Below are 12267 nucleotides of genomic sequence, written 5' to 3'. Positions count from 1 at the left end.
GAGGCCATGCATGCTTCAAATATCTGAAGAATCCGTGTATGCATGGACGCTTAGAGGCAAGGATTGTGATCAGTAGAGCTCATTTACTGTAAAAACATTGTGTTCAAAAGGCCTCGCTCTGAAGGGTAGATTTCCTTGACCCTGAAGGTGCCGTGTTGTGGGCCGGTCACTCAGCAGGAGTACTACTGCCAAGATAATTTTTGAATCATCTGAAGATGGATGGAGGGTGAGATTCCTTCCAAACTTGAGAGCGTGGATTCTAGGAAATGACAGTCTTGGGAGGCTGACCCAGATTCCCCCAACCTGCAGGCACTCGCTTGCTGCTTCCTGCTTGTGAGAGTTTAAGGTGCGCTGAGGTGAGAGCAAGGGCACTGTGAGGAGAAGTGCTTACATAAGAAGCGGTTGGATGAGTTCCTGGCCACTTGTAATCTGAGTATTGGGTACTGACTGTTCAGAATAAAATGGGTAAACTCTTGGTGGGCGTGACTTGGAGGTCCCAACTGACCCAGGGAGCTCTTTGGAAGAGGAGAGCTTTTTTGTCATCTAAGATTACATAACTGGGCTGGTTGAGCAAGACTTGAGGAGGCGGATCCCTGGGTCCACAGCAGGAGCATTGCCAGAGCAGCAGGCACCTCACAGACCCACGGAGTCCTGTCCACCCACAATGTGGCGCTACCCTCTGGTCTGGCTTTCTCTTGCTGCTTGCACAGCTTGGGGTAAGTTTTTTCAGATTGCAAATGTCTGGGTGTACCTTTTCACTCTTTGTTCTGGGCACAAGTGGATGACAATGTTTGCAGGGCAAGGACAAAACAGTCCTTGTCTCTTGGTGATTTTTGATTTTGTGATGCGGTGCAATGAAGTCCAAAGTCTCTCAGAGATACGAGCAGGATAGACACTGGGGCACTCAGCTGCAGGCAGCTAATACAGGGAGGCTGATGACCGCCTAGTATGCTCCCCTGTGATTCTTAGTCAGTCTGCAAGCAGGTCCTAGGGAGAGCTGAGCAAAATGTTGGAAATATAAATAGAAGATACAAGGCTGACTCCCAAGCAATGGCTCTAAGTCTATATCCTTAACTTTGCAGTGCCTAGGTGATGCAGTGCCTAGATGACCCGATCTCTAAAATAGAGATGACAGGAACTCCTCCTCGTTCACTGAGGACAAAATGAGTGGTTGTTTCTACAGCACTTAGGATGGCCCTGGGTCTACAGGATAAGTTAGGTTAAGAGATAGGCAGAAGGTTTGGCTGAAAACATAATGCATTAATAGAAATTTTGACATGGTTAAATCAAACCACTGAAATGATTTTTACTCAAGCCCCAAGAGACAGGAACAGATCACAGGGATGGTGTAGAAGAGAAAACAGTGGGGTTAATCAGGAGGGACAGGGGCAAGAAGAGAGGAGGAGTGAGGTGCACAGGGATGGCTACTTGGAGCAGTTCAGGGGGTCTGGGAGATAGAAGATTGTCTTCAGGTTTTTGGTATTTAGATCTTGGAGATCAGGACAGATGGGGTGGCCCAGGCAAGAAACTCAGATGAGGTAGGAAGCTGGGGGGTGAGACCTGTACTAATTAGGCCCTGAGGATCATAGTCCCCTCCGGATATGCAGAGTTTCATGCACTAAAGCAACAGATACAGAAAGCAAAATCCACCATTAGTACTGAGGTGAATGAGGGGTCTTGGCATATATCTGTACCACTACGTGGAGGAAAAACTGAGGTAACCTGGGAATGCAGTCCTGAACGTCAAAGATGCCCACCCAAGTCTATCTCTGACTCTGGTGTCTAGCCCAGTGCTCAGCCATCCGAACCCTGGAAGCTCTGTCTGGATTTTTATCTTCCTTTTGCCTATGTAACAGTGCAAGACTTGAAACAAACTGTAAGACAGAGTAAGAAGAGTCAGAAATCCAGAACAGAAAGTTCCTTCATTGCTGGCTACCCTGCAACACCATCCTATTTTCCCCTTTACATAGTGGATACATGTTGCTTTCGAAATCTTGCTTGTTCGCCTGTTGAGTAGGCACCTGGCAAGCCTTCTTTGAGGAGTTGTCTAAAGATACTGAAGGTACTTGGGCACACAGTAAGTGTTCAGTAATGCATGTAACGTATTACATAATTTTAAATACATAATTGCATAATATTTGTGCCATTGTTGTTTATCTGCTTGATACAACGCATTTGACCATGGGTAATCTGTTTTTAACTACTTCAGGGTAGAAGGTCATTGCTGAGATAACACAGTCCCCAGGCTATTTCTGCTCAGACTTTACTCTCCTTCGACTCTTTGAACTGCTTATATACTTGTTAACCTCTCACCCCATTCTTCATGGTCTTCCAGAATATTCTAAAGTAGAGTCTGTGTGTACATATCTACCAGAAAGTTCATCTTCACATTTTTTTATTACCTAGTTAACAACAATGTGAATAGTCACAATTTACAATTAGCTGTTAGAAACCTAAGGCATAATAACTAGATTCCCATGAGGAGTCTCCAGTTCAATTGGCCATTTTTTACTAAATTTGGAATTTCCCTTTCTTTTCTGGCCACACATTTTGAGGAAGATGACATATTGCTTGTATTAAAAGGAAAACAGATGAAGAAAGAGAGAACAGGGCCTTCCCAATGAGGGTTCTGACAAACTGAGGCTCCTGAGGTCAGACAAGAGAAGACATCAGGGTGACCATGACCAACAGTCTGTAAGTCCGTTAGCCATGTAAAGAAAGACCAGCTTGGTTTGTGCAGGTCCCACAATGAGTAAAAACAAGATGGCGAGGAAGCTGCAGAGACTGTTCTACAAGAGTAGAGACAATGGGACAGATAGGTTTGATTTCCAGTCTCTCCCCTCTGGAAGAGCATGTTCAGAACCATAAAAAGAATATTCTAGAACTTCTTGTCTGATTTATCACAACAATTTCTGCTATTTATTTGTCCACTAGGTAAAACCCTTTTCCAGTCATTCAGGGTCTTCCCTGGCATGCACTCTCTCATCCAGGATAATCTTTCTCTCCATGGACCCTCCTGATGGCAGTCACAGGACACCTGCCCTTCCCAGCCAGGTGCTGTGCAGTCTGTGAGCCACAACACTTTCTCCTTCCTGCTGTAGCAGCCCCACCCTACCATCTTCCTGTTTTCTCTCATCCTCATGCTGTAAGTCACAACTCTTCTGTGACCAGTTAGGAGGCCTTACTCCCTTTTCCCATGCTGCATCCCTTTCCTGGCTCCATCTCAGGATGCAACCTCATGCATCTCAACATTAAGTCGAGTGTGTCTGTTGCTCTCCCTACAAGGTGAGCCCTCCTGAGGACAGGGTCCACCTCTTGTCCATCAGTTTGGAGTTCAACACCCAGATCCTAATGGATGAACACTTCCAGTGAAAACCAAAGCTCATATTCACACCCAGCACCTCTCTTTCTGCAGGGTCTAAGGCTGGATACTTTTTTGCTTGTTTTTCTGTTTTTGAGACAGGATTTCCCTGGGTAGCCCTGGCTGTTCTGAAACTCTCCCTGTATACCAAGCTGGCCTTGAATTCACAGACATCCAACCTGCCTCTGCCTCCCAAGTGCTAGAATTAAAGGCATGATCCAGAAGGAGTCAGATGATTTTATCAATGCTATCAGTCCTAAAGTGACAAACCCACCAGGAATGCAGGTCTGCCTTTTCCTTACTGATGTTTCCTCATGTTCTCTTGTCCAGCAGGACACCCGTCCTCACCACCTGTGGTGAACACTGTTCATGGCAAAGTCCTGGGAAAGTATGTCAGCTTAGAAGGATTCGCACAGCCTGTGGCCGTCTTCCTGGGCCTCCCCTTTGCCAAGCCTCCTCTTGGATCCCTGAGGTTTGCTCCTCCACAGCCTGCAGAGCACTGGAGCTTTGTGAAGAATGTCACCTCCTACCCTCCTATGTAAGCCGCTAGGGTAGTCTTCTTTCAAGTAAAGAGGATGAAGTAAAATAAGATGCCTTATTCTCCTGTCTTAAACCTTGGTGTTGCTTAAGAGTGGATGGTGCAGCCATGTGAGTGAAGAGAACAGTGAGAGTGACTGCAAGTTCTCACACCCAGGTCTTGTGCAGCCACCCAGTCAGAGCTGAACAGTAGTTGCGTCCCTCAATCAATCTTGGAACCAAGCGGAAAAGCCTAAGGAGTCCAGATAGCTTCCTAGAAATGTCAGTGCAGACAGTATTTGTGCCCTTAACAAGGTACCTTTGGGGGTTCCTGATATTCCACTCCTGACTGTCTCCTTATCATTGCATTTATTTCTTCTGAAAATATCATTTGCTATTTTTTCCATTCTAATTGCAAATACTGAAAACTGAAGTCAGGGAAAGCACAGACACAAATGTAAATAAAGGTAAAAAATCATGTACAATTCAGCTAAATAGAATTACTGCTGGCATTGGAGGTTGTTTTTCCAGTCTTTTGTTTGAGATTATCCTGCTTTATACAGGGATCATGAACACAGAATATTTGGATGAGTCCTTGCACACTTACAACATCAACATTATTCTACACTATAAATGTAGCAACCAATGTTTAGCAGTTATGTTAAACTAGATATGAAATTAGACTTCATGCATCCAATCTTTGTTTGGGTTAAGTTCTTTCAATGTCTTTTACAATATAACAACATGGTGATGGATTTGCTGTAACCAAATCATTGCACACAATCATGAGAATTAAGGATAAGTTCAAGAAGTGACCTTTCTGAGTCAACGAGTATGAATTTGATCAAGTTTGTCTCTAGAAATATCTAAACTGCACACACTTCTCCCACGGAAACATAAAAACCTCCATTCAGTGGAACTTTACCCAGGTTTTTACCTCCTAAAAGAATGTGTATATTGGTTAAGCAATGACATTGTAAGAATAAAAAATGCAATGTTGGTCTTTATTTGAAAGTTCTAAACACTAATGAAGTTGAACTCTTCATCCCTCATTGAATATTCACTTTCTATTTCTGTGAATTGTGAATCTTTCTCCCATTGGGTAGGAAAATTACTTAGGCCAAAGTCTTGAAAGTTGGCTTTCCTGTTCCATTTCTGACATAGGACAGCTGTGGAAACATGGCATCTGACCACCTCCAATTTCTTTTTCATATACTGGAAGCTAGGCTCCATCTGTGAAACAGGAAAAAGGACACTTGGGGCTGATGTGAGTCTTAAATGACTTCCTGCTCAAGGAGATGTTTATCAGTGCCTGGAACTCCAAAGAACTCAATTATTGCTACCAATTCCACTCTGCACTGGACTTGTGGGACCCTTCATCAGGGCAGCTCAAAGTGATTATTAGTGGGATAGGAAGAGGAAAGAATCTTTAGCAGGCCAGATGGTGAGGCACTTAGAGACATCACTCACCTTGCCTGGCTGTGGCAGACTAAAGCCAGAGCAAGCAAGGAACTCAGCCAAGATTACCCAATGTATCAGCGGTGGAGGCAGGACCAGAAGGATGTCTTCCTGTTGTGTCACCCAAAGATGCACATCTGGCCTGTGACAAGCTCTCTGTCATTGTAGGTCTTCTTCTTGGTTAATGAAAGATTTCCAAGGATGGGAGAATATTAGCCTACAGAAGTATTGTCATCCCACAACCCACCGGGCAAACCTAGCAGGGTGCAGGGCCTTGTCCAGACAGTGCAGGGAATTCCATTGTTTAGGGTCAGTCAGCATATGAGTGCCTCTCTTCATGGTCCACAGTACCTCAAAGGCTCGAGGAAGGGAGAGATGCCACATCCTCCCTCTGCAGTCTTGGAAGAATCTAGCATCTCGGAAGTCCCACCAGGAACCTAAAGACTCTCTTATCCCTGACAATAACTCCAGTCCCATGAGAATAACTAATTAGGTGCTCAAAACTCAAAGTATATACGCTGGTCCTGGGTAATATTTCAAATTTCAATCTAGTAGAAGCTCTGCTATCCTCTCTCCCCTCCCAGGTGCTCTCAGGATGCAGTTGGAGGACAGGTGCTCTCAGAGCTTTTCACCAACAGAAAGGAGAACATCCCTCTCCAGTTTTCTGAAGACTGCCTCTACCTGAATATTTATACCCCTGCCGACTTGACAAAGAATAGCCGGCTGCCTGTAAGTATGGGGACCGCTGGACCAGATACCTGAGTTCCAGCTCCAGCTCTTCTGGGAAACCAGAAAGGGATGAAGGCAGCTGGTAGCAGTGACTCGCGAGCCAGGGCTGACTCCAGAACCAAAGCTTTTTTTCACAATGTAACCTTAGATTTTTCCAGTGACATGGGCTTTTAGTGGCAATCATGGTACATTTGGAGTATACATCTTAAATTTCTAAGGTTTTTTTTTTTTCACACAAATAGAAGGAGAAGAATGTTTAGTTTTCATTATTAGGTTAGACTGATCCTCAGAAAGACTAAGAGATGGTTCTTTAAAAGTTGGAACTGAATAGGACACTCAGAGGAAGGTTAGTAACCTAAATCTCTCTGTGCAGTTAGAGAAACAGGCTGTGGTGGGGAAGGGAGGGTATATGGAAAGGTGCTTGCAGGACTCAGGTCATCATATCCACACTTTTAGACAGTGTCCAGGAGGGAGGTCACCTTCCTTCTCAGGTCGTGCGAGACAAATGTGAAAGCTTTCTTTGCCTGGTGAAGGCTTTCACTGTCCTGGGAGGGACTTAGGAGTGAGGATGTGGGGACAGTCTCCCCAGTGCTTTCCCTGCCCGTAAGCAGCACACTGGGGTGTTGCAACAGCTTATTTCCCTATCTAGCTGCCTTTGGCATGGTCTGATGATCAAGTGAGTCATTTCACATGGAAACACAGTGCCAGACATGGGATGGGCTCCCAGGTACAGATCACAGGGTTGGGAGGGGGGTCTTTTGAAGAAGAAGGTCATCTCTGGCTTATAAAAGACCAACACCCAACAAATTTTTCAGAAGCCCTTTTGTGTAAAGCCCTGGCATAGGGAATACTTGTAGATTTGTGTGCTAAAATTAAGTAGTACTTATGCTTAGTGGTCACAAGGAAATGAGGATAAACCTTAGCCACACACATCACCATCTTCTATAGTGCACTCAGTAAACCTGAACGCACGATCGTTGGACTTGGGGTCAGAGAAAAAAGAAATGTAAGTTCTGCTTTGAAGGACTTTGCCATTGGATCTGCAGTTACATCATACCCTCTTGAGCACATTGTTGTCCACCACTCCTGGGTTCAGCCTTCACTGTTAGATGGCGTTCACTCAGGTCTCTCCTAAAGGTTGCAGGAATCCCCAAGGGAGGAAACAAGCTTGAGGGCACCATGACAGCAGACATCCTAGGAGACCCTCCAGCTGTGAGCATGGGTTTTAGCACCATAGAGTCTGTGTTTAAATCCTGGATCTGGTTTTGAGAAGATGAGAGTGCAGAGCCCTTTCTTAACCTCTCAGGCTGTTTCCTTACATAGGAACTGTCATATGAAAGCTCAGTGGCTGGCAAGGTGCATCATGGCTCCTAAGTGCACACAGCAGTGCTCACACATTAGGCAGACCTATAGGATAGTCCTGAACCAGGCCTAACAGTAGGCTCACTCACTACACTGCAGCCATGAACAGGGGTGGGCAGCTCGGCTCCTGGGGGCTGGGGCCAGATGGGAGATTTGCTTCTGCCTCTTGTTTTCTGTCATATCTCAACAAAGAGCTATATTTCTTATCTGTCACATAGGAGATTACTTTCCCTATTATGTGGGCAGGTTATTTCTATTGTTTAGAACAATTCTGGATCAGTGTACTAATTTTGATCTTCACTAGTAAGATTATCTGGACATTATTTTCACACTCTCATTTCTCCCCTTATTGATGTAGTCTTTAAATTAAAAAAAAAAAAAAACCATGAATTATATCTCCTCTCAAGCTCAAGTCTATTAGAGTATCTGGTACATAGTTGGTTCAGTGATAATGCTAACAAAAGACTGAAGGCTTTCTGGAGAAAGCAAGCATGAAATGGGATTGGCAAGGTAGGGGGATTTGGGTGTGCATAAGAGGCACATTTGGAAAGTGTGCCATCAGGATAGTATGTATCTCACCAGAAAAATCACTTACCTGTGGGAAAGTCTAGTTTACCACTCAGTAGTTACCTGAGAGGAGACAAAGCAGAGATGAACACAGGAGCTGACCCTTTCATGTTCACCCAGGCATAGGGTGATAAGACTGGGTGTGAGAAAGGTCAATATCTTTGACTTTTGAGCTGTTCCCATGACGATGTTCTCAGTTTGAGAATCTTGGGAGCAAATAAGAAATGAGAAATACAGGGAGTACCAAGTTGTATTACATCCTGGGCAGGAGCTGGGAGAGTTTGAAAGAGATAGATACGTGTAGATACATGTTATAGCTTTGATGGGCATTGGTGTTGATTGAGTGATGACCATAGTGATCAATGCTTAGAGGTTGATGACCAAACCAATCTTTACTGTGTTCCTAAGTCTGCTCTCTGTGCCCCAACTCCCCAGCAGCACTAAAAGCTGCCTCACTGCACAAGGTTGGTTGTGCTCTTGTCCAGGTCATGGTGTGGATCCATGGAGGTGGACTGGTAGTGGGTGGGGCATCCACCTATGATGGACTGGCCCTCTCTGCCCATGAAAATGTGGTGGTGGTAACCATTCAATATCGCCTTGGCATTTGGGGATTCTTCAGGTAAGAAACTATACTTTCTTCTCTCCACGTTAGCCATTATATTGGTCTGTTTTCTGTTAGTAAGACAAAATACCCAAAGCTAGTCAATTATGAAGCAATTTTATTTAACACAAGGTTTGAAAGGCTGAAAGTGGACGATTGGCTAGTTTCATCAACTAGGCTACTGTTGAGGGCCCTTGGAAGGAAAAAAACATTGTAGAAGAACAGAATATACATGAAAAGACCACATAACAAGGTGAAAGCTAGGGGTAGGGGAGGTTTTGCTATTTAAAAAAAATTAAAGATGTATTTATTTTTATCTTATGCATATGGGTGTTTTGCCTACATATATGTCTGTGAACCAAGTAGCTGATGCCTGTAGAGGCAGGAAGAGGGCTTCAGATCCCCTGGAACTGGAGTTATGGCTGATTGTGAGATGTCACTGGGTGCTGGGAATCAAACCTGGATACTTCATAAGAGTAGGAAGTGCTGTTATACACTGAGCCATTTCTCAAGCCCAGATGTTGCTATTTTAACTACAAAGTTACTTCTGGTGGACTTGGTCCCATGAGTTCTGTACAGACTCCTCTTAGAACTGTGGACTCAGGGACATAGTCACTTTTGACCTCACCTGTCTCATGTTCTTTCACAGACAAAAGAGACCAGAGTCTTCACAATGAACTACTGGGGAAAAGCCTTACCCATGCCAGAGCAGTATCTATGACCCTCTGCTACCATTCTACTCAAAGCTCTGAGGCTGTAGCAGGGATAATCATTAGAACAGCTTAACACTGCAAGCTGTTTCACTCCAGTGTTCTATGAGAAAGGAAGTCCTGTGATGTCTCTGAACAATGTCTCAATGTTACTTAAAATGACACAGAAGCACTTCCCTAACAGCAGCTATGTTTACACTATTGTTCACACACCCTGGAGTCTTTGCTCCTGCTGCTTCTATTAAGTGAAATTTCATTCTTTGGATATTCACAAGACCTGTGTCCTCATTTTATTCAGGTATCCACCAAACCCAGTGTCTCAAAGAGGCCTTTCCCAGTGAAAAGACCTAAAGCATCACCCCACAGGCCCACATCTGCCATGGTGTTTGCCTGATTTTCATTTCTGCTATCTGGAATCATTCTCTTTTCAACCACTGGTTTGTGGTATGCAGTGTGAGCTGAATATAGTCAGAGATTTGAGTCTTCTTCCCAGCTGTGCTCTGGCTCAGAGTGGTGCTGGATGCATACTGGCCCCTTGGCATACAGCTGTTGAAAAATGAGCATAGAGCCCCACATAAACCAATGCTATAAAAATGAGATTCCAATAGACTTCTGTGTCAGGGATGCAGTATTCAGCCAGATTCTGGGGAGCTTGTTGAGGGCCCCTGGCCCATTTGAGGTATTGCAATCCTTGCAAGCTTTGCCACAACATCTCTGCCTCAGCTCTAATCTGTTCTTTTGCAGCACAGGGGATGAACACAGCCAGGGCAACTGGGGTCACTTGGACCAGGTGGCTGCACTGCACTGGGTCCAGGACAACATCGCCAACTTTGGGGGCAACCCGGGCTCTGTGACCATCTTTGGAGAGTCAGCAGGAGGTTTCAGTGTCTCTGCTCTTGTAAGTGTTCCTGGGTTGATGTGTCTGCATCTCCTAAAAACCATCCACTATCCAATCCAGTCATGAACATCTCTGCTTACAAGACTGTACTCACAACACATCATCAGATACAGAGACCTAAGGACCAAAGACCCTTTTGCCTTGAGAAACTCAAGCTTACTTTCATACACGGAGACTCAAGAATTTCCAGTTCCTTCACACACACACACACACACACACACACACACACACACACACACACACACTTTTTCCTGCAATGTAGTAGTGGGTAAAAAGTACAAACAGGAGTGTAAATCCCAGGATGAGTTAAATCAGGTGTCCTGGTTTGGCTTCAAGCCAGCTCTACTCACGGAGAAGAGTTAAGGTCTAAAGACAGAATGGAGCTCCCCTTGAGGTCTGACAGCTTTGCCTGGCCCAGAGCAAGGACAGCCAACTGTAAAGAACCAGGATGTCCTGGGAAAGTAGGTGTGAGAGTGGAGGAATAGGTAGAATGGGGAGGGATGGAGCAGAGACATGGGTCACAGATGCAGCTGGGGGATGTGCAGTGTCTTGGTGTGTGAGCCTGAGCCAGAGTGATGTTTAGAGAATATACAGAAGAGCCTGTGAACTGTAAGAAACTGACTTGGAGCTGAGTAGAAAATTAATATGAATGAATTTTTTCAAACATATATTGGTTTCATACTCGGAGAGGGAAATTAACTCAAATTAACTCAAAGAAGAAAGTTGCCCATCTCCCTGCCACCTAGGGATTACTACTGTAGTATTTTATTCTCGTTTCTCTAATCCTATTTTATTTAACTGTCTATATCATTCCATCCATGCAGAACCTCTCTTTATTCTCTTTCTCTCAAGTCCATATCTGTTACACTTGGTCTTCTTTTACCCAAAGCAAATTTTAATATATAGTAATACAGCACAAATATTTTTCCTGCATATAAAACAATATTATCTTTAGTATTATCTTTTAGTATTGCATAGTATTTCATGGTAAGCATAAATCCTTATTGCTAAATCTCATAACATTAGAATCTTGAGTTTTGCTATCTATAACAAAGAATAAGCACTTTGATGTTTTTATAGGCCTCCATGGTCTTTATTCTTAGGATATATTCTGACAAATAGAAATGATAAGACAGAATTTGTGGACAGTTTCCAGTTGTCCTCATGAACATCTGCCACACAATTCTTGTTCTGTCTCTTACTCTGGCCTCTGTTTCCATCCCATTGATGTTCTCTTGGGAGAGGATATCAAACCAAAGAGATGTCTGGGAAGCAGATCAGGAGACATGATGGCCTGTCATGTTCACATCACCATAGTCCTCAAACAAATTGCCAGGGCAGAGGAGCAGCTAGAGAAAACCTTAAAGAGCAAGTGAGCCACTGACCCCTCTTTTAAGCATTTACCCTCTTCCTCTCCCATCCCCTACCAGGTGTTGTCTCCTATGGCCAAAAACCTCTTCCACAGGGCCATTTCTGAGAGTGGTGTGTCCCTCACTGCTGCTCTGTTTACAAAAGATGCCAAGCCCATTGCTGAGGTAAGTACCACTCTGGACAGCATCTGTGTCCTTTGCTCTCCTGGGGTCCTCAGGGGTTGTTCTTTCTATGAGGCTCAGCTTAGGTGCTCAATGGATGCCTGAAGTGAAAATGGCGGCGTATCGAGGACTGCTATGGTTCCATCTACACCTCACTATGCAGGTTCCAAAGTCCCTGTGTGTAAGTAATACTGGGTAGATGTCCTGCAATCCTGCACACGTTTTAGTATGGAAAGCCACATCATGTACATCAATCAGCTCTCCTTCAAAATAGGCATAATCATCACTCTCACCTATGTGTGGAGAAACTGAGGCAAAAAGAGATTCTACGGCTTATCTACAGTCAACTATGTGAGAAGTGAAGGAGAGAGACTGCTTGTGCATCTAGCTCATTTCACTATTCCAGTTAGTAGCAGAGAGAACACTCTGCAGGATCAGCATCCGAACTTAGAGGGCAGAGTCCTGTCTTTGTAGAGTTTCTACTGCTGTTAAAAGAGACCATGACCACTGCAACTCTTATAAACATTTGACTG

General features: G+C 44.3%; 1 protein-coding gene across 2 annotated transcripts in view; it reads left to right on the top strand.

The window, feature by feature from the left end:
- Nucleotides 1-586: 586 nt before the first annotated feature.
- Nucleotides 587-12267, top strand: part of LOC118584731 (carboxylesterase 1D) — a 31234-nt gene continuing 19553 nt past the window's right edge. The window contains exons 1-6 of one of the 2 annotated variants that reach the window (XM_036188987.1): nt 587-716; nt 3695-3899; nt 5920-6064; nt 8479-8612; nt 10049-10202; nt 11633-11737. In XM_036188987.1, coding sequence (XP_036044880.1) covers nt 665-716; nt 3695-3899; nt 5920-6064; nt 8479-8612; nt 10049-10202; nt 11633-11737 — 795 coding nt within the window. In that variant the 5' untranslated portion in view covers nt 587-664. Of the gene's footprint in view, nt 717-3691; nt 3900-5919; nt 6065-8478; nt 8613-10048; nt 10203-11632; nt 11738-12267 lie in introns of both variants that reach the window. The other variant, XM_036188986.1, reaches the window with a different exon arrangement.

The sequence above is a fragment of the Onychomys torridus genome, chromosome 5 (assembly GCF_903995425.1).
Source record: "Onychomys torridus chromosome 5, mOncTor1.1, whole genome shotgun sequence".
Lineage (NCBI taxonomy): Eukaryota > Metazoa > Chordata > Mammalia > Rodentia > Cricetidae > Onychomys > Onychomys torridus.
This window is presented reverse-complemented; position numbering and strand designations above follow the sequence as displayed.